Source organism: Bos taurus, chromosome 26 (assembly GCF_002263795.3).
Source record: "Bos taurus isolate L1 Dominette 01449 registration number 42190680 breed Hereford chromosome 26, ARS-UCD2.0, whole genome shotgun sequence".
NCBI lineage: Eukaryota > Metazoa > Chordata > Mammalia > Artiodactyla > Bovidae > Bos > Bos taurus.
The window spans coordinates 23,225,839-23,247,502 of NC_037353.1; the positions used below are offsets into that span (position 1 = coordinate 23,225,839).

The 21,664-nt window shown below is 52.6% G+C and overlaps 1 protein-coding gene across 1 annotated transcript in view; it reads left to right on the plus strand.

The window, feature by feature from the left end:
• The window catches only part of SUFU (SUFU negative regulator of hedgehog signaling), a gene marked incomplete in the record, with an annotated part of 139,474 nt that extends 118,067 nt beyond the window's left edge, over nt 1-21,407 (plus strand). Inside the window, 3 exon segments of the mRNA NM_001098083.2 lie at nt 13,665-13,799; nt 15,335-15,473; nt 21,125-21,407. Of these exon segments, the coding sequence (NP_001091552.1) occupies nt 13,665-13,799; nt 15,335-15,473; nt 21,125-21,283 (433 nt within the window).
• Nucleotides 21,408-21,664: the final 257 nt, after the last annotated feature.

A 21,664-nucleotide genomic window follows, 5' to 3' on the forward strand; every position in this document is an offset into this window, starting at 1 on the left:
TTCCAGGGGGCCCAGGGAAGGTAAGTCCTCTCAGGCCTCTGCTATCTGTCCACGAGCTCTTCAGAGAGACTTTTGACCACCTGAGAGGTCAGATCTACTTCCTGCTGACCTCTCCTCTTCTGTTGGGGACAAATGGTAGGCAGAGCTGGAGCTGGGCACCCCCCGCCTCTGCCCTTGGTCCCAGGGCAACTCCAGGGAATAGCTGCTGGCAGGGGCAGCCTGGGAACTGGCAGCCCAGAGCAGGAACCCTGCCTGCCAGAGAGGAAGTTGCTGTGTCCTGGGCTAAAAGGGAGGCGGACCACTCCTGCAGGTCCAGGGTGATCCATTCTTCTTCTGAGAAGTCTTTATTACACATTCGCTGTGTGGCAGGCTCAGGACCCAGAGGGCCATCTGGGGTGTAGGCTCTTTTGGGAATACATGAACTGAATGAATTAATTAATTGGCATGATTCTGGCTGTGGATGTAATTTGTTGGAATTAGTTACTTTGAATTTTCTATCTTCAGTTCCTCATCCATGACCCCCAGAAGCGGTAGTGATTTAATGTGCTACAGAAGGGACAAGTCAGCATGATCTTGAGTAGTTAGGGAGGGCTTCCTGGAGGAGGAAGTACATGAGATGGGCCTTGAAGGTGCCCTAGAATTTTAACAAGCAGGAGATGGAGCTGACGGGGATGGAACAGGGAAGACCTGGCTGGTTAAAGTTGAGACTGGAACCTGGGAGCAGATTGTGGAGTAGGGAGAGTTGCTCTGGCTGCCTGAGGTGGCCCACCTGGTGAATCTGCCATCCAGAAGCCATGAGAGTGGAGCTCTTTGGCAAAAGCCTGGAGAAGCCTCCACTGTACCTCTGAGCAGCTTTTAACTCTAGCCAGTGGGTTTCTGCAGCCAGCTGCCTTGAAGGAGCTGGCCGAAGGCACCATCCTCCCCTGGCAGCTGCAGAGGGCCAGGCAGAGTCATGGGGCATCTGGAAACTCTCCACCTGGGAGTCTGGCTCCCATCCCAGGGCCATACTTCTTCCCTTGTCCTGAGCTGGGCCTCTTCCTCTGGGCCCTGTTGGCACTGGTGGGAGGTTGGGAGGTACTTGTAGGCTCAAAGGCTCAAACAGATTGCCCCATAACTTGTAGATGGTCTTAGTTCAGATGGCCCCTCCACCTCTGAAGGTCTAGGTTTCTGGGCAGAAGGGCAGGGGCTCCTGTGGAGGTACCCCACTTGCCCCTGTTATATATCTGGAACAAGCCTGAACTCTCACGCCCTGTCTTGGGCGTACTTCCAGCTGCTGCAGCCCCAGCAACCTTTTGCTGGGCTCAAGATTCTTGGGTGCTCACATCTAGCCCAGACTCAGTCTGCTGAGCAGTAAGGATCGGACCTGGTCCATGGGCCGTCTGCAGACAAGGCAGAGCTGCAGCCTCCACTCTGGCCTGAATTGGCTGAGCTACAGAGAGATGGATGAGAGTAGAGCAGAGGTGCAACCCTCTGGGGTCCTCTCCCCTCCCTGCAGCTCAGGGACCCAGTCACATCTCTAAGGCACTGGAATCTGCAGTCTGAAGGGAGTTGGCACTGTCTCCTCTAAGGTCATTGGTCCTAGTTACCAATCTGCTAGCATTTGGTTGAGAACTGGTTTCTCCTCCTTCCCCAAGAACATTTTCCAACACCACCCCCTGCCCCCTAGTCTCCAGCTCCCTGTTATCTCAGGATCAGTGGTGGTGGACTCGATTCACATTAGCAAGCACGAGTGTAATATCTGTGCTGCCCACCCTGGGAGCTGACCCCATTTCAGATAAACCGCCTGGATCGTGACTGAGAAAGCCAACCCAAAACATGCTGGCACCAGTGTTTGCTTCTCTCCCTGCGGGGGCACAATGGGCACAGGCTGTGTTGTGTCTTTGTGTCCAGTTTTCCTTTAGTCAGGCTTTCTGGGTGGGGACTCTGAGATGTGGTCCTCATGGGGCCAAACGTGATTTGAGGAGGCTGTGGAGATAGAGCGGAGAAGCAGAAGAGCCCGTGGAGCCTGGCCATGAGCAGCGAGGCTCTGGCCTGCCTGGGGGACTCGGACACTCGCTCTTTCCCATCTCAGTAGCAGCCAGCACTACTGGTGAAGTGCGTGAGCCAGGTCATGTTCCAAGGACTTTGTATTAATACCACCCTCGTGGTCACTCTGTGAAGTAGATAATATTATTATCCCCCTTTTCTAGGTGAGGAGGCTGAGGTACAGAAAGGCTAATAAGTGATTTGGTGAGGAAAGGGTGGCACTTAGGGCTGTCCCTCAGCTGTTAACACGGTATTAACTCCTCACGCCACGCTCAGGGCCCATGTGAGGGGCACCCCAGACCTGTCTCTCCCCCTCCCAGGCCGACCCCTTCTCACGAGTGGGAGCATGAATAGAAACCTCTCCCTTGAGGCCAAGGTCCAGGCTAAAGCCCCGAGTTAGAAGCTTACTGTTTGTATTTAACTCAAGGAGGACATGCTGCCAGCCTCAGTGCTTCCAAATCCCTGAGATAATGAAATGTGTCATAATTGGCTCATTTATACCACAATTCCTTCTTGACACGAAGCCTTGTTGCCCTCATGTTCAGAAACAAAATCAGCCGTACCTCTGGCCTCTCCACCACTTCAGGGCTAGGGGATTTCTTTCTTTCTTGAGGCCTCACTTCCTGCTTCCCAGAAAGGCAGGCCCCTCTGGGTAACCTGCTTCTCTCCCACTCGCCCCTGCCAGCCCTCCTCCCACCGCCTTCCCAGAAGGGGAGCCCTTGGCCCTCTTTGGGGCTTCTTCCAGCGTTTCACAACCCCTGCATTCCAGCCGTGAAATTTGTATCTGGCTTTTCCCAAGATGATCAGTTGAGAAAAGCCTCCTTCGGCTTGCTGGCGCCTCCCTTCCCACTGCCCGCCCGCGTGAGTTTGGGAAGCAGCTCCTCTGTGCCACTGAGGGGAGCCCAGCTTAGGCACTGTGCCTGCCAGCATTTGTAAGGACCTGGGTCAAGGAGGGGAAAAGTCACTGGCATCCCGTGTCTGAGGTGGCTGGCTTAGACGCGGACTGTGGTACGGAGCCCGGCCTTTGCTCCCCAGGCTCCGCACAGGGACTGGGAGATGAGCGTGGTCAGGTGCACTGCATGGCGAGGCTCGTCTCTCTGTAAACTTGCTCCAGTGCTGAGAAGCTGTCTCGGTGTACCAGCCCTCCTCCTTTTCCCTCTGCAGTGACTCACTGACCGAGGCTGGGGGACCTCTAGGGAGCTTTCTGGATCACATAACAACGCCCCCCACCCCTCCAAAGAGGGACAGGGCTCCTGGGTGTGTGTGCACATGTGTTGGTAGGGAAGGTTCCCGGCTGTGGGAGAAACCCTTTGTGGTGAGGTATCTTTAAAAAGCACACTAACCATCATCACTGAGCTCTTTCAGTCTTCTGGAATTGCACCAGCAGCATTTAAGGCTTTTTTTCTTGTTGCCTTAACTTTCTGAAAAATTAAAGTTTTGTAGCATGGCTTCTCCCATCATGGCATTGTCAGCTGTACCTTCCCCCCAGCATGCCCCAGAACACAACGTGCGTTTCTCTCCACTTTAATGAGTGTCTCCGCTCCCATCTGTTTGGCCGTTTGAAGAGGGGGTCCCTACTGCCTCAGTCCCTGTCTTGAAGAGCTTGTGACCTGGCCAAGGAGTCATTCTTTAAAGAAAACTGTGTTTTGTTTTCAGGCTTCCCAGGTGGCGCTAGTGGTAAAGAACCTGCCTACCAATGCCAATGCAGGAGATGTAAGAGACGCAGGTTTGATCCCTGGGTGGGAAGATCCCCTGGAGAAGGAAATGGCAACCCACTCCAGTTTCTTGCCTGGAGAATCCCATGGACAGAGGAGCCTGGTGGGCTACAGTCCATAGGGTCGCAAAGAGTCAGACATGACTGAAGCGACTTAGCACGCATGTGTTTTGTTTTGTTCAGCCTATGAGGCCCATGAAGATTAATTAGAAGAAGACAATATCTCGTTTGCATCCAGTGAATTGGGTGAAGGAAGGTGAGTTTCCATCTGGGAAAATAGCTGGGCTGTTGACGTCACTTCCCGCACACAGGGCAGGCCTGGATAACCCTGCTCCGGGGGCTCCATCGTGTCAGCACAGTGGCCCGCCAGGAGCCCACGTGTCACGTTGGCTCCCCTCACCCCTCCCACACTGGGGAAGTACGGTTGTTTTCACTGGAGAGAAAACCCAAAAGAAAAAGAAACAGCCCTGTTCTCAGGGCCCCTGCCAGGCCCCACAGGGCTGACGAGGGGAAGGGCCCAGGCTCTTGTGAGCCACTGTTGTCTTGCTGAGCGCTTGCCTTTACGTGCCCTTCTCAGAAATACACATTTGAAAGGGCAGAACGAGGGCTCCAAAGTGCTCCTGCCTGGGTGAATTTCTGTTTGAACTCCATTCTCTGTCCACTTCCCCAAAGAGGTGAAGCTGGGGCCATTGTTAATGCCCCAGCCTCAGAGTTCATGGCCAGCACGTCGAAATTCTCAGTCCACGCTGCATCTCCTCCTCCTCGAGTTGCACAGTCAGGAGTATTTTTATCACCCATCCTTGATCCTCAGTGTCACCCAACACTTGAGCAGTGAGTCACTTCTCCAGGGAAGGGAAAAGGAAGGCTCAAAGGTGAGAGCTAGAGAGAGGAAATGACTCAGTGTCTCAGGAAACAGAAAGCCAAGGGCTCTAACTGGAGCTGGCTCATTCAGGAGCGCAGGGGTCCTCGTCCCCGACCCGAGTCAGACCACGGGGCTGCAGGGTGGAGGTCCCGGGTGCCCGGAGGAGTTAGTAGTTGATGGAGGGATCCACCAACCTTAACATGATGCTTCCTCACTCTGATTTCTTCACCTACACTCCATCCCACTCTTCTATCATCACATTTTTCTCCTTGGGATGTTCATAGTGAAAATACTGCATTTTGTCATTTGGCTGTTGGTGTTGGCCTTGTACCCCTGTGTCATCCTCATCAGAGAATTTGTCTGGACTCAGCGGTAACAGCACCTGTGGAGTTAAGCTGGGCCCTCACTCCCACCCACACCCGTCCCAGTCCTGCCCTGAAGGGAGACCTGCAAGTGCTTTTCAGCGCTTTAGTCAGCAATCTGAAAGCAAAAGGAACAATCTCCCAGGCCAGTGGGCAGAAGCCAGAGGTTGGACTGGGCTCAGCAGGCCAAACCCACTTCACTTTTGAATCGTTGCCAAGCCGGGTGCCTTGGTTCCTGTTGCCTGGCGTCCCCAAGGAGAAGGCCTCAAGTCGCATAGCCAGTGCAGACGTCATCACTGTCACAGGACTGGGATTGTGGCTAAAAGGAGTCACGGTGGCTGGGCTCCTCTCCTTTCTACACTTGCTGCCATTGATAGAATATGACCAACACCCTTAGGCTAACATGGAAAAATTAAGACTTTTCAATCTGTTGAGAGCAGAGTGCAGAGGAAACATGGCTACGGTTCTGTCAACCTGTGAAGTGTGGGTAGGGTGACCAGAAGCATGTACTGCGATCTGTGCAGCGCTAGAAACAAGGAGTCTCGCCTGCCGTTGGAAGGAGAAGGCGTGTTAGGATATATAAAAAGTCCCCTTATACAGTGGGAAGTGTAAATATAGAATGTGTTATATAGACAGGTGGTAAAAAAGAAAGAAATGGGAAGATTGAGATCAGTTGCTGAATTACTGAGGCGTGCCTCTGAGCCATCCCGTAAGCCATTGCTCAGTGTTCCCAGTACAGGAAGGATCCTGGGTTGGACAGGTTCTGTGGCCAAGCAGGCATTTTTACTAAGTATCACCATCTGCCAGGCCCTATATTGTGGATTACTTTTGTCTCCATTTTACAAACTAGAACACAGAGGCTTAGCTAGATTTTATAACTTATCCTGGGTCAATGAGCCAAGATTAAGAAGGTTCAGACCCAAAATTTGAACTTTGGGTTTTTTGAATCCAGATCCAGGCCTCATCACCACTAGGTGCTGCCTGTAAAAGAGGATAAAAGTAGAGGAGGTGTCTGCCCCTCCTCAGGAAAAAATAACTGGAAAGAAGGCCACAGAAGTCTCCGAACCAGTGCAGAGTAAAGTTGATGTTAGTTTGCCTGCAAACTCCTGAAGGTGACAGATCATAGAGAAGCACACTGAAAAATAAAGTGAAATCTGCTAGAAGATATGCTCCATCAAATGAGTGAAGAAAATACTCAGGAAATAAGAAACGGGATCCCCCATGAGAAAGAGGGGAGAGGAATTGCCAGCGTGAAGGTGAAGGGTGATCCCGTGAGGACACCTACGTAGCAAGAATGGAGGGCAGTGAGTTCAGACTGGAGTCATTTGGAAGGATCCTCTGGAGAAATGTCTTTAAAAAGATAAAATTGATAAATATTTGCTCTATTTGAAAGTCTTGGGACAATCTGCAGGCCATTGGTAGTTAGTTTAGGATTGAATTATTGAAATTCATAGAAAACAATACAGTTATTAAATACAAGAAAAATAGAAAATTATGCTAAAAAGGAAAAGTAATCATAGTATATACTCCATGAAAGTGAAGTGAAAGTGAAAGTTGCTCAGTCGTGTCTGACTCTTCAACCCCATGGACTGTAGCCTGCCAGGCTTCTCTGTCCATGGACTTCTCCAAGCAAGAATACTGGAGTGGGTAGCTGTTCCCTTCTCCAGGGGATCTTCCCAACCCAGGGACAGGACTCAGGTCTCCCACATTGCACGCAGCTTGTTTACCAGCTGAACTACCAGGGAAGCTCAGTTGTAAATAGCATTAGTATTGTATAATAACATCAACGCTTAATACTGATCCAAACAAACTTACGGCACAGTTATCTTGGGAAGGAGGGAGTATGAGATGAAAGTGAGCTAAAGGCTCATCTTCCGTAGCAGGAAGTCAATGGCTATAGCCCAAAAAGGGAATAACGGGAAGTGGAAAGTACATTAGAGGTATTGAGGAAAGTCAAAGAAGTGATATTGTAGGAGCTGTTACAGCTTACCCTGCGTAGTGCAAAGAATCACATATTCCAGGTAGAAATCACAGAACTGGCACAGAATTGGTAATCCCTGCTCACTCAGAGGAACTTCAGCTTCCCCAGCATCAGGCCAAGAGCTCAAGGTGAGCGTTGGATAGCTGTCTGACAGGCCTCCTGAGAGCATCTTGCCGTGGGGTGAAGGAGTTGATGGAGTGCCTCACGTGCCCCTGACTGACTGGCAGAGAGGCCGGCACCATGGGCGTGACAGGTCCTTGGGACAAAGTACTTAGGCAGAGCAGGGTTTAGGAGGGAAAACCCTGGGCCCTGTCAAAACACTGCTTGGTCAGTGGTCCCCAGAGGGAGGGTCCCTACAACCTTGTAAGGGACTTTGTTGGGGATTGAGTGAGGAGGGATTTCTGTGGCTAAGCTTGGAAGATACTGGCTTACACAAAGTGAAACTGGTTGGTTTGCCCTCCATAGTCCTCCTCAGATTCCTCGAAATGCCAGCATTTTGTGAACCTCTCATCTGAGACACAGTGTGCTGCATCCAGCCCTTGCCACATCTGCTTTTCTAAAAGTGTGTCTTAAATTAAAATTCCATCGAATGCCCTTTGGGAAGCCCTGCTGTGGTTTCTAGGAAGCAATTCTTTTTAAGAGTTCAGGGGAAAAAAATAGATGTGTCTTCGTGGCCTTGGAAACCCCAGAAGGAAAGACCACTCAAAGGGATGGGAGGCTCTTAAGAATAAATATTGTGGTTATATGTTTGCTGGCATCAGGAAGACCTAGGGGTTTTGTCTCAGCCCTTTATTACCTCATTGTGCGATTTGGGTCTAGTTATTTAAGTATCTGGGTTTCCGTTTCTTCGTCTATAAAATGGGAAAAATAATACCTATTTATAAGGTTGTTATACGGTTCATGAGGTTCTCAAGGCAAGGATACTGAAGTGGTTTGCCATTCTCTTCTCTAGTGGACCACGTTTTGTCAGAACTCTCCATCGTGACCTGTCCATCTTGGGTGGCCCTGCATGGGTTGGCTCAAAGCTTCATTGAGTTATGTAGGACTGTGACCCATGTGGTCATTTTGACTAGTTTTCTGTTATTGTGGTCCTGATGCTGGGAAGGACTGAGGGGAGGAGGAGAAGGGGGCGACAGAGGATGAGATGGTTGGATGGCATCACCAACGCTATGGACACGAGTTTGAGCAAGCTCCGGAAGATGGTGAAGGACAGGGAAGGCTGGTGTGCTGCAGTCCATGGGGTCACAAAGAGTCAGACGTGACTTGGTGACTGAACAGCAACAGTAGGGTTGTTACAGGAAGGAAAGGAACAGATATATACAGGGTTAGCATAGGGCCTGGCTTCATAGTTGCGCTTCCCAGGCAGTACGGTGGTAAAGAACCCGCCTGCCGATGCAGGAGGTGCAGCAGACATGGGTTCTATCCCTGGGTCTGGAAGATCCGCTGGAGTAGGAAATGACTTCATAGTTGGTACCTTTTATTATTATTGTGGATAGTCCCCTGAAAACTGAAAGGAGGTGTAATATCTCTGGGGACCAGTACAGATATGTAGAGAAGTCTTTATGTAACTCAGAATATTTTGGAAGAATTTGAACAAAAGCTAGAAGTATGTTAGACCAACAAGAAAAGCTGAAACTCAAGAAGAGCTAAGTCTTGCAAAAAAAGTGCTATGATCAGCAAACAGGACTATTTTTTATACTTCTGTTTAGAATGAGAAGAAGAAAACCTAGGTCCTGTTGTTTGGACAGAGCGATGTTAATCAGAGACAGAGAGGCAGCAAAAATTTACTCTACTTCTGTTAGCTTCCATCTCAAATAGAATGGTTATCAGACTAGGAAGAATCACAAAGGCATTGATAAAAGAGGATCGAAGCCATGATTTCCAGTCTCCTGGTCCACATGTATTGCACCCCAGAATACCAGTCCAATTGGCAGATGAGATTCAGAAAGCTGGTGTCAGTAATCTCTGAGGGAATGGGAGAGAGGTGTTGGCAGACTGAAAGCACTCAGAAGTTCCAAGATGCGAAAAGCATCTTTCACTCTCTAGACTAGCGAGCTTAGTGTCAACTCACAGGGAAAACTCAGGGCTAGATTGTTCAGTGAGTAGGCTGTGAACACTCCCTAAGGAAAAACAGTGAGGCTTGCTTTCACAGAGAGTCAGGCCTGCCGGACCTTCCTCACTGCCTTTTTAGAAACACTTAACCTATTTCTACCTGGTAGATAAAGGAAGTGCTATAGACCTCATATAGGTGGGGGTAAGCAAGACATTTGGAGAGTGTCTTCTGACATCATCGTTGGCAAGACACAGAAATGTCTACAGACCATCCAGGAGGGTGAGGGACGACGTAGCAGTGGAATGGTTGGGTTGATTACAACCGGTTGGATGCGCATACCCGAAGAGTAATGATGTCAGTCTGTCAGCCTGTCTGCCTGGCCCTGTCCTGTTCACTGTTTAATCAAAGCCTGGGGTGAGAACATGGATGGCAAGTTTATCAGTTTTGTCAGTGACGTGAAGTCGGGGGAAACGCCAATATGATGTGTGCCAGAGCCAGGTTTCAGAAATATCCGGACCGCTCAAAACCCTAGCTGAGTAACAGCAGAGTTCTGTTTCAAGCTCCAAATCATCTAGAGTACACACAGGCGGGGGAAGAAGAGGTTTAAGCTGAGTCCATGGGAGAAAGCCTGAGGGGGATTTGTTGACAGAGGGAGTGCGGTATAAGTTGGTAGCTATGACGAGGTTACAAAGAATGGACAATGTGATGACAGTTTTAATAGAAATAAAGTATCCCAAGCAAGAAAGCTCACAGTCCCTCTGTGATCTGCGCTGGTTAAACCACGTACTGTATTTCCACACATGGTACTTCACTTCTGGACATGACACTAGAGTTTGACAAGCTAGAGTGAATGCAAGGGAGAGTTACTTGGATGGATGGATGATTTAGGACCTTATCTTAAGAATATAGTTGAAAACCACAATAACAACAGCAAAGAATATCGTTGAAAGTTGGGGCCACAAATCCTGGAAGAGAAACTCTTGTTGGGCTGTGGGAGCGGCCTCGGGGATGTACAAGGCTGTCGTGGAGGATGAATTAACCTACTTCTGGCTGACTTGAGGACCAGTGGATGAGAATTGCAGGAAGGCTCATTGTGCTCATTGCGCAGGAAGGGAGCCCTGCCAGCACATCCCTCAGCAGAACAAAGGCCTCAAGGGATTTTGTTGACCTGTAGTTGGGCCTTCCCAGAATACCAGTGGTTGACCAGGGCCCACAGTGACTGCTGCCCCATCTCAGAAGTCCCCCTCCCAAGCCAAGGGTAAGGACCTTTGCTCAGAAAGGGGGACTGACTTGGCTAGAGGCACTTGGATTCTGGGCCCAGGGTAAAGGCAAATAAGTCTCTATTAAGCTATCAACATTCCTGCATGAGGAGCAGATAGACTTCTAGAGGCAGCCCGCTAACATCCTGGTAATGCCTTCCAGATACATTTTGAGTACCTACTACATCCCAGGCACTGTTTGATGCTTCACCTAAGTCATCTCATTTAATCCTTATAAGGAAAGCGTATTATTATTCTTCCCACCAAGAAGATAGTAAAGCTTAGAGAGAAGTTAAGTTATTTGCCCAAGGTCATATGGGACTTGAACCCCAAACCTGTGTTTATTAGCCACTCTGCCTCCCTGAGCATACTTCATCACCTGGCTCCATCTCCCCAGCAGCCCCTGGAGGTTGCCGGCCACCACGCCTTCCCTGGGAGCAGTTCTCCCCTCCAACCCCGAAGCTCTGCCTTCCCCTCCACTAGGAACTCAGGGAGAAAACAGCCCAGCTGAAAAATTAGGCCACGCTGGCGAGCACACTACTTATTTTTTTATGACTAAGATTAAGCTGACAACCGTGCAAAACATTGCAAACCTGTGTCGGCTGCAGATTTAATACCTCACCCAGCCCACACAAATAATTCATGCTTCTGCATCGATGTCCAGAAAAAACAAATCAGCAAAAAGCTGGGCTCCTGCATGTGTGCGTGCATGTGTGTGTGCGTGTGTGTGTGTGTGTGTGTGTGTGTGTGTGTGTGTATCTGCCCTGTTTCCATTGAAGCAGCAGGCCGGAAATACCCAAGCTCCAGGACTGCAGATCTTGCATTTTGCAATTTTTTTTTTTCTCTTTAAAGATTAAAGTACGTTTTCAAATGATTGAAGGTTGGTGGGAGGTGTAAATGTGGGCACTTGTCACATTAATTCTTCAGATGATTAAGTTCTTTTCCATTTCTTTAAAGCTGTTTGCACTTGGGTTTGATGTCCTCGTTCCGGGTGAGTGTGTTGTAGCAGTTACCAAGGTGACTTTAGCTGACTTTCAACAATTTATTTTTCCCTCCAGCTTGAGACGTCTCTAGCCCTGTGTGCTGTTGATTCTGCTCTCCCAGCCCGCTGCCCCCACCCCCCAGTTGCTATTCATCCGCATTTTTGCCTGTGTCAGAGAGGCCTGCTGCCTGGCCCCATCTGGCAGCTGGGCTAGGAGCCTGGTGGTGGGTGATGTGTCTCAGAGGTGACACAGGGAAGTGATGGTGAGAGTCACACCCTGGTTCTTCCTCTTAAACTCTGACTATAGGCTTATCCCCTCTCCTGTCTGAGCCACAGTTTCCTTACCTGTACAAGAAGGGTTAACCACAGAAAAATTTACCTGGTGTAGGGTCCTACTCTGGAGCAGAGTAAGGGCTCACCAAAGAGGGCTGCTGCCTTTCCTGAGTCCTGCTCTTGTCCAAGCCCCGAGGCTGGTGTTTGGTGTTGCCTTCCTCCGAAGGGAGGCGTAGTGGCCAGGGCTTCAGGGGAAGAGAGCTGGTCAGAGGTCCGAGGCTCCCATGCTGGCCTGCCACAGCCCAGCTCTCTGACCTTGGATGCTTTACTGGGTCTCTTTCTTAAAGGAAAGAGGTAGATTAAACACCCTCAGAGTTTCCTCCCAGCCCTGAAATTCTGTGACCGGCTTGGCCAGCATGTTTTGTCTTCTTCACAGGTCTCCTGAAAGGGCTTGTCAAAGGAGGTGCTAGGGCAAAGGGCAACTCAGAGTTGGCTTTGGGAGCCCAGAGGAAGAGACTACTTTGTGAAAGAGCAGTCACATCTGGGGGTGGATCCATGCAGCTGGTGGGAATGGTCCCTGTTACTGTGGGCTTATAAGTCGCTGCCTCAGTGGGGCCCCGTGCTGCCCCATGTCACCCTCCATCTTGCCTACAGACCTCACCTCCTCCCTCTGGGGAGCTGCTCTCTGAGTGTCGGGGTGCCTTTTGGGCCACAGGCTGCAGCCCTCAGCCCTCCAGTGTATAAGGAGGTTATCAAACCCAGACATCCTGGATGGCTTCTGCCGCTTGAATGATAAATAACTAAAGCTTCTCCCCCAGTATTTACTTATTATGTTTATTCATTTTTGGCTGTGCCGGCTCTTCGTTGTTGCATGTGGGCTTTCTCTAGTTGCTGGGGCTACTCTCTGGTTGTGTTGCACAGGTTTCTCATTGTGGTGGCTTCTCTTGTTGCAGAGCACAGGCTCTAGGCACATGGGCTTCAATAGTTGTGGCTTGACGGCTCAGTTGTGGCACACGGGCCTAGTTGCTCCTTGGCATGTGGAATCTTTCCAGACCAGGGGTTGAACCCATGTCCTCTGCGTTGGCAGGCGGATTCTTATCCACTGCGCCACCAGGGAAGCCCATCACCCAGTATTTTGATTGGACACTTGAGTAATTATTTTGAAATTCACAGTCCAAACCGGGATCTAGTCTTTTGAATGAGATCAGTGGCTAACCCTCACTTCCGGCTGGGGCAGATTTGCGAGGTCATCATTGGGGGCAGCTGAATTTGAAAGAATGAATCTTAGATTGCAAAGGGGCCCTGTGGCCCAGCTGTGGAGCAAGCTGTGGGTGGGAAGCAGGACAGGAAGGGGTGTGAGGCAGCAGTGGCAACGTGCCGTGGCGGAAGCCACAGTCAGGAGGAATCTGGTACCGCACTGCTGGGGCCTCATTGCCGAGTAGGGTGGCGGCTGGCCCCGCTGCCCAGCCAGGATCTCAGATCTGAATCCTGCGAGCCTTGCTCTCCACCCTTTGGTGAGGCCTGTGTCATTTCCTGTTGGATGAAGGGTGTGTATGTCACTGTAGCTATGGGCCGCCAGCAGGAGTGTGCATGCTCTGAGCCTGCTCTGATGTCACAGCCTTTTCAGGGTCAGCTGGAAGGAAGCTTTCAGAGCCGAGTCTCCTGAAACTTTGGCACCCCAGCATTGGAGAACTTGGGGTCTGGGGCTCCAGGGCAGCAGAAGAAGGGCTCCCAGAGACCCCTGCTGCCATCTGAGGGAAGAACAAGCCACTGTGACATAGCTTTTCTACAGTGTGTTGGCCAAAGATGAGGTTTCAGAACTAGACTCACCTGCGACCAGATCCCAGCTCCACAGCCCCCGCTGTGCAACCTGGACAAGTTACATCACTTTCTTGATCCCAGACTCCTTATCTGTTAAAGGGCTGTAAAAATCGTGCCCACCTCACAGAGGCGCTGTGCCCACCATGTGAGGGGTGCTTCGCACAGCAGCTGGCACTTGGCAAATGCGGGCTGAGTAAATGGTGGCTGTTGTTATCTTTATCATCAGTCACTATCCTTGTCGTTGCACAGGAGCCCAGCCTGGGAGCCTCCTGTCCTGCTCTGCCCTGCGGTTTTCACCTTGTGCTGAACCTGTTCCTGTGCTTGCTTTGCAGGAGCCGCAAAGACAGCCTGGAAAGCGACAGCTCCACGGCCATCATTCCCCACGAGCTGATCCGTACGCGGCAGCTGGAGAGCGTCCATCTGAAATTCAACCAGGAGTCAGGAGCCCTCATCCCTCTCTGCCTCAGGTGAGTGCCACAGAGCACAGCTTGGCTTCAAGGAGCTACCAGGCCTGTGCTTGGCCCCCCATGCCTTGGCGGAGTCTAGGACCCTGGCGGGGAGGAGAGCTAGTCAGGCAGCTCCAGCCTGGGCCTGTGGGTGGGCCTGTGGGCGGGCCTGTGGCCCCCAAGCCCACCAGTAGCCCCCATTGCACTGAAGAGCTCTCCTTTGTGCAGAGAAGTGTTCCCCCAGCCCTGCTCCCTTACAAAGGTCCAGTAACCTAGGGTGTCTCAGACCGCCCCCCTGCCATCCCACCAGCCCAGTGGCAGGGTCCCTGGTAGCACTGGGGTGGTAGGGCAGGGGCTCTAACGGGTGGGGCTCTGTTTTCTCCTGCTTTGCTGTTTTTCCAGCAAAACATTCAGTTCTCTACACCCTGTGGCCCGCACACTCCTTGAGGGACTCAGAAGCCCAGACTGTGTCCCTTCTGCTGCCATCCACATTGCTAGAAACCCAGCCCCAGGGCCAGAATGCAGCTTCCTGCATGAGGATGCTGCCCTGGGGGAACCTGTGCAGCTGGCTTCCTCCAGAGCCCTGGGGGTTCCACCCTCAATTTTACAGCAAGGATAACTGTAAACCCGGACAACAGTGACAGGGAAGAAGGGGGTTGTACTTGCTGGGACCATCCCCACTATCCCAGAGCCTGGGGAAAGAGCTTGGGTGGAAACCAGCCTGGCCCAACAGGGCAAAGACAGCCAGTGACCAGTGGCTGGCCGGGGCCCTGTACAACCCCCACACCTCCCCAAGGACCCCAACCACTTCCTCCCCCAGCTCCCTCTCCGGCCCAGGCTCAGGGCCTTTAGGCTGATGAAGGGTTAATCTGAGGCAGCCTGAGGAAGCCAGGAGCAGGTTTTGCTTCCTTTGCTGACTGGCATCTCTGTCCCCACAAGTTGCCCCTGCCCACCCTTCCCCCAGGTGTTATTTCCAGACTAGGGGTTAACAATAACTTCTGTGGCTCTCTCAGAGTGACCCTACTTGGCTTCAGCTTTTTTTAAAGATGTGGACTTGGTAACCATTTAAATCTCACGAGAGGCCTGGGAGTGGGTGGACCAGACACAGGGTTGTGCTGTGAGGGCCCTGTGCCATCACCCAGGGGTGTGGGAAATTTGTTTAGGGGCTTCTTCATCCCCACCCTCCAAACAAAGAGGGGCACGATCCCCCTTTTAGCTCTGGACCTGACCTTGGGCACGTTACCACCTGGCCCCTCTGGCCTCAGTTTCCTCACCAGGACACGGAAGAGGTGGACCTCTCTCCCCTTGCAGCCTCTCTGAACGCTGCTCTGGTGTCTGCCAGCCTTGAACACTTCGGAAGGATGACAGTAGAACACTCGTGAGAGGCTTCTCTTGGGAGGTGTTGAGACGAACATGTTTGGTTAAGTCCCCTGTTAGTGGGCAGCTGGTCAGTCAGGAGGGCATTTTCCAGGCACCCCATCCCGGGAGCGTAGCCCCCACAGTCCCCGAGCGCCCTGGCCAGGCCCGCTCTCACTGTCTCACGTTCCCACCCCCAGGGGCAGGCTCCTGCACGGACGGCACTTTACATATAAAAGTATCACAGGTGACATGGCCATCACCTTTGTCTCCACGGGAGTAGAAGGCGCCTTTGCCACCGAGGAGCACCCTTACGCAGCTCACGGACCCTGGTTACAAGTGAGAAGGCTCTTTCTCTTCTGCCTGCCTCCTTTCCTGTGCCCACCACCTCCCTGTCCTCCCTTGGCAAGCTCCCGGGGGTGCCTTCCTGAGGGGCCAGTGGAGAGATGCCGTGTGATGTGTGGATGCTTCCACCTAGCCCACCAGCTCTAGGAGCACTTCCTGGCCTCTGCCTGTCCCGCGAGACAGGAACAGTAACCTTCCAGGCTCTGGCTGTGGATAATTCTGTTTGCCATGGAAATTCAGTTTTGAGGGATGTGCGACTTTCTGCATCTCAGGTAAACCAAGGTACAGGAAATGAGGGGTGCAGCAGGGTGGGAGGGAGTGTGGAAGCCACTGTCCACTATATGGGGAAGCCCACCAGAATACCTAGAAAGTAGGCATCTGAACCTGGACCGGGCAATGGGCTGTGATGGGCAGGTCTCGGCAGACCAAGCCTGCCCCCTCTCATCTAATGGTTCTCCTGTGTTCCTGACGGACACCCAGCTTCTCAGTGCAAACCTGCTGGCTTTTTCCAGAATACTTTGTCCTTCCTTTGCTCTTCTGGCTGGGGCACAGCCTCGAGCCATTGCCAAGCAGGGTGCCCAGACCTGACAGCCACAGGCCTCCTTCCAATCCCCACCCTGCCCAGGTCTCTAACGGGTACTTGGCCTGGTCCAACCCACTCCCAGATGTAGTAGAGGAACAACATCCTTTTTTGTCTGTTGGGGGCATGGGAGAAGGAACACGCCACCTTACCTCTCTCAGAAAGGGAATCTGACCCTAGTGTAAAAGATGACTCTGCCTTGTCTGTGGTGTATCCTGGGCAGTGGGGGGCAGCAGTGGGCAGGGGGATTACAGTAGAGAGGAAGTGGGTTTAGGCCAGTCTGGGGGCGGTCTGTGAAGTGTATTTACCATTAATGTAGGCATGCTTTTAGTTTGTGTGTGTGTGTCTCCTCCTCAGGCCAGCTCCTCCCTCCCCCTCCCCACCAAAATACTAACCCTTAATTAAAACAAACAGCAAACAAAGGATACCAACCAGACTCCCAAGACTAAGCTGAGGGTAGAAATGGAAGCCAGTGCTTTAGGGATATTGTGTTCCATAAATTATCTTGCCTTTTTCCACTGTTGTTATTACATTGTTTCATAACAAAATTACTTTGAACCATAAAGTTATAAATACATTTTAAAAGTCCCACTTGGTAACATTAGATTTCTGTCCATGTGGTGTTGGTTGTTACCTTAGCAAAAGCTCTGAACTCTAGCATTTGAAATTAGCCTGGAACAAGTGGAAGGGGCCTCCTCCCACCCCCAGCATGTCCCAGGCCTCCAGGTTGCTTGTGGAGAGCAGGGGCGGGGGCGGCACAGAGCTGGGAAGGAGTGGGGGGTGGACCATGCAGGAGACCCCAGCCCTGACAGGTCAGAGGTCATCATTTCCAGCAGGTGACAGTGTGTTGACAGGTCTCAGCAGAAGTGTCCTCAGTGCTTTGCGTATTGAAGGTTAAGCACTTTTTCTTGGGAAAGTAGGAACTAGAGCCTCTCCAACTTGAGAATAAGTGCCACCCAGTTGCCTTTGACGTGCTCTACTCTGAACCTGTCCTTGGAGCCCCGCCATCCCTCCTGGAACATCTTCCTGCCTGGAGTCGGGGTAGGGGTCAGCATCTGCAGTTCTCAGCAGCCTGGTGACCTGGGCCTCCAGAGGGCTCAGCACATGTCCCATTGATCCTCAGTCCCCTCAAAGGTCTGGGCCCAACCCTGGTTCCCAAGCCCCTGATCCCCTAGCTGCTGGGGTTTCCTTCCAGCTCTGCTCCCCCACGCCTCCCTGGCAGCCCCTCAGCCAGCTCGAGCACTCGCCCCGCTGACTCCCAGCACATGGTCCCCTCCCAGGCGCTGTTGCCCGGGGAACCGGAGCGGTGGGAACCAGCCGCTGGCCTCGGCATGTTTCAATAAAGTTGCTGTGCTGAGAGCTGCTTAATCAAAGGCCTGTGTTATGGGCTCATTAGTGTGGTCCACCACGGGGGCCAGCTCACAGGGGAGCTCCCGGGAAGGCTGGCTGGGGCCCACTCCCCAAGCACGCACCCTAATTCACCCAGGGGTTTCTCAGGCCCTGTCCAAGGAGCCTTGGGAAACCCTCTGCCCCTGCCCCCAGCCCAGCCCTCCTCATCTCCCCACCCCCAAAGCAGTCAGCACTTTCTGCATCTGACTGCCAGCATCAGCCCGCCTTCCTCTCTAGGGTCTTGCCACTGTGGTCACAGGCAGCTCCCTGGCTTGTGGGAACCTGGGCTTGTAATTACTTGTGGGCCTCTCAGTCTCCCCCTGGGGCCGCCTGTCTCGCTGGGAGTCTGAGGACCTCCTGGAGGTCTGGGGTCAGGCTCCAGGTCACCAGTGAAGGCCCAATCCACTAGCCCAGGAAAGACACTGGACCCTTCTAGAGGGAGACCCCAGCAGAGAGACTTCCTTCACCTCCTATGGGAACCTCTCCCTCATGCTTCTGGATTCCAGGATGTCTCTCTGGCCTGTGTGCCCAGGCCTGTGGGGGGCAGGGAGGCAGGAAGGAACTGAATGCAGCAGCCCCAGGACTGAAGAAACCCAGACTTCTGTTCTCTTGGCTGCTGGAACACTCTCCGTTGGTCCCAGATGAATTGGGAGGGGCTAGGATGACTTTTCTTGCATCAGCCTTCAACAGCCTTGGAAGCCCTCGCTCCCAGCCTTGGCACCTTGTTCTGGCCTCCAGCCCAGGCCTGTTATCTCTTGGGGAAGTGGCATGGCAGAGACACCCCTCATGGGAGAGGATGACAAAGGAGAGCCTGAGAGAAAAAGGCAGAAAGTGAGGGAATCTGGGCCCTTTCCGGGGTTTCTGGAGTAGCCCCAGACAGGCCCCCACACCCACCAGCTCCTGGGCCTGCACCTGCCTTGAGGCTGCCCCCTTTCTCCAGGTCCGCCCCCCCGCCCCATCTCTCCAGCCCCAGGAACGTCAAGGCCTGGCGCACAGAAAGGCAGGGCTGCCTGCCACCCCAGAGTGAGTACAGGGGACACTCCCCGCTTCCTGGAGGAACTGGAGAGGCAGGAATCCTCCAACTCCTTAGGCTCTTCAGTTTCCGGAGGTTGACACCAGACTCCTCCTTCCGCCCTACCCTTGGCTGTTTTTATCTCTGCTGAGATGGTGAAGGCTGTCAGCCAGCTCCAGAGGAGTACAGGAGGGTCTTTGGACCTGGGGAGGCCTGCCAGCGTCTGCTCCCGCACACACCTTCCCCCAGCATTCCTCAACCCAGTGGCTTTAACAAGCCTCTCTCCCTTGAGTCTGTCAACACTGGGCTGTTAGTCTCTGAGCGGGAGCCTGGCCCAGAGCTGAGTCGTTCATCCGTCCCCAGCCAAGATTGATCTGAAGGGGGAGAAGTCGGCCCCAGAGGTCACTCAGAGGTCACATCACCAAATATGAGAATATTTTTTTTAAGCCCTGCAATGCTTTCTCAGCTGTGTGGTGTCTGACGGCTCACCCAGGTGGCCCCCCTTTCCCAGCCATTCTCTGCCAGCCTTGATGGGAGGCCTGGGGCTTGGGAGAAGACGCCCAACAGCTGTTCAAGTGGGCTTCACTTCTCCAGGCCAGATCTGGGGAGTCACTGCCGGGCTCTGGTCCTCGCCCAGTGGCTGACTCACCCCCGCACCCTGTGGACAAGCCTCAGCCTTCTCCTGTCCCATGCACCCATTTGGACATTGTGTGGAAGACACTTGGTGAACCCTGGCCTTGGCCCTGCGCAGCTCCTCTTGCTTTCCTCTGCTATTTCTCCTTCCACTAGTGAATGTGGAATCCCAGAAGACCTTTGCTTGGCTGTCCGAGGGTCCTCGTTGTCACAGGTACAGCCATAGGGCTTCAATCCCAGCACTGTGCCTGGGGAGGTACAGGAGAGGACTGAGAGGGCCTGTCGTGCCCTCACCAGCTGCCAGCCAGAGCAAGAGAAGTCTGAGCCCGCTCCTGGCCACCTCAGCCAACCCCTCGCCACCCACCGAGAACAGGAAATGAATGCAGCCTCATTGTGTGGCTGCTGCAGTGGTACCTGCCGCACCCGCACCTCTGCCCCTGAGCCTGGGGTTGGGGGGGGGTGCTCCAGGCCGTTGTCTAGCTTTTGTCCGGCCTGTTGGTGTTGGGGGGACGCAGACTGGATGGCTTCCTAGTCCCTGCCTCCTCCCTGCCATCATGGGTGCCAGAGCAGCTCCTTGGCAGGCCCTACCCTGTAAACAACACATTTCCTTCCCTGAGAGAAGGAAAGGGAGGGAAAAAGAAAGCCAAACTTGTTGGGAAGCAAGAACAACGTGTCAACACGAAGAGCAAACAAGGCCCCAGACAAAGTGAGGATTGTCACACCGAGGGGAAGGAGTGGGCATTGTCAGTGCTGTTTGCAGACTCAGAAATATCACTGACCGCAGACATTTGAATCAGATCTGCAGTGGCTGGGCCCCTGCCTGCCCCACCGCCAGGCCTGCCCAGGGCAGGCATGATGAAAGATCACTTTTCAGGTTCCTTCTGGAACTTGCCAGGGCCTGGGGAATTGGGAAGATTGTTGACGATCCTCCGTCTTCATCCGCCAGCCAGGCTATCCTAAGGCACTGGGTGTGAGCACCTTGGAGTAAGTTGCTGGCCTGTGTTCCAAGTCCCCTCCTTGATCAAAGGTGGAGGCTGGGAGTGGGGGGCAGGGAGCCACTGCCCGCCTCACAGCTCTACCAGTCAGAGCTAGTGGGAGAGCTGCAGCCACTAACTCATCCCTGTTGGTTAAACCTGTGCCTAGACCCACTGCCCCTGTGAGTGTGTTTCCCCAGGGTACCCTCCACCAGGATCTTCTGCAGGGAGGGGTTGCCTTTTTAAAATGCAGATCCCTTGACCTAGCTACTCAGATTCAGAAGGTCTGGATGGTGCCTAGTATCTCCAGGTTTTCAAAATCCTCCCCAGGGAGTTTCTTCTCAGATTGCTTGGGGGGCTTCCCCGCTCACTGGAGCATCTTCTCCCTCCAAGGGCTGTTTGTGCACAGACGTAAGCCTCTTATGCCCAGTTCTTGGTGATCATGAGCATCAGTGAGTGCGGTCTCATTAGTAGTATTATTTCTACTGCTGTTTTCTGGACTGGAGCAACTGTCGCCTCATGTGCACGTTTACCAAGCTGACCTGGAAATCTGCCCCATTGGAAACTATATCGGGGCATGGTTTGCCTTCCTTTCCACTTGGCCAACCTGGTTTTGAACAGCTGCATGTCTGTGACGCCCAGGGTTCCAGCCCTCTTGAGCTGAGCAGGTGGCCAGGAGATGTGTCGCTGGTTTTCCAGGCCATTGGGTTGAAGCCAGAGTCACTTCCACCTCCCCCAGCAGAGAAGAGATGTCAGCTTTGAGTATACGAGGCTTCTAGAATTGAGGTGCCCTTCCCAGACAGAAAAAGAGCATCTTCTACCACCATGAGTTCAGGTCACTGCTCTTCTAAAGTCCAGACTTGTCTTGTCTCGACACCCGCTCGTCTGCAGAGTGGAAATGATGGTTACCTTCCTCACAGGGTGGCCCTAAGATGATACCAGTGAAGCACTTAGCCCTGTGCCTGGCACATGGAGGAGGCACTGGTGCTTCTGCTGCTGGCGGTGTTATCCTTACTGCTGTCATTCTCATAACCCTTCTTATTATTATTTGTGGCAGAGCCAGGCAGCTCCATGGGGACCCAGGGAGCTTCGAGAGTCCCAAGTCCCAGAACTGCACAGGCTTTTCCCACAGTTGCATCACAACGGCGTGTCTGTTCCTCGTGAGAGCATCCAGGAGCTGATGCATCGCGGCTGTCTATCTCCAGTGTCCTGTTGATAGGATCTGTTAACATTCTCAGCTCCAGGTCTGAAATATACAAAGAACAGGGCCTGTTTGTTCAATCTAAGCTTCTAAGGTTTAACTCCCAAAGGAAATTAAATTAGGTGCCTGGAGCTATGACAGTCTGTCGTGTTTCTTTGTAGGGAATGTCACCCTTAATATCATGCAGATCTCACGTACAATTTTCCCCATTCAATTCTTTTAAAATAATGCGAAGTTTCCAGCAGGAACCAGCCAATCACTAAAAGTGAAAATTGAGGAGCCACTAGGGTTTGTCCCTCCTTTTGGTCCTGCCGTCCCCTCCCCCAGCTGAGTATAAAATGAGTCCACACACAGATATTAATAGTACACATTTGGTAGTTGGTCTACCGAAAGCCA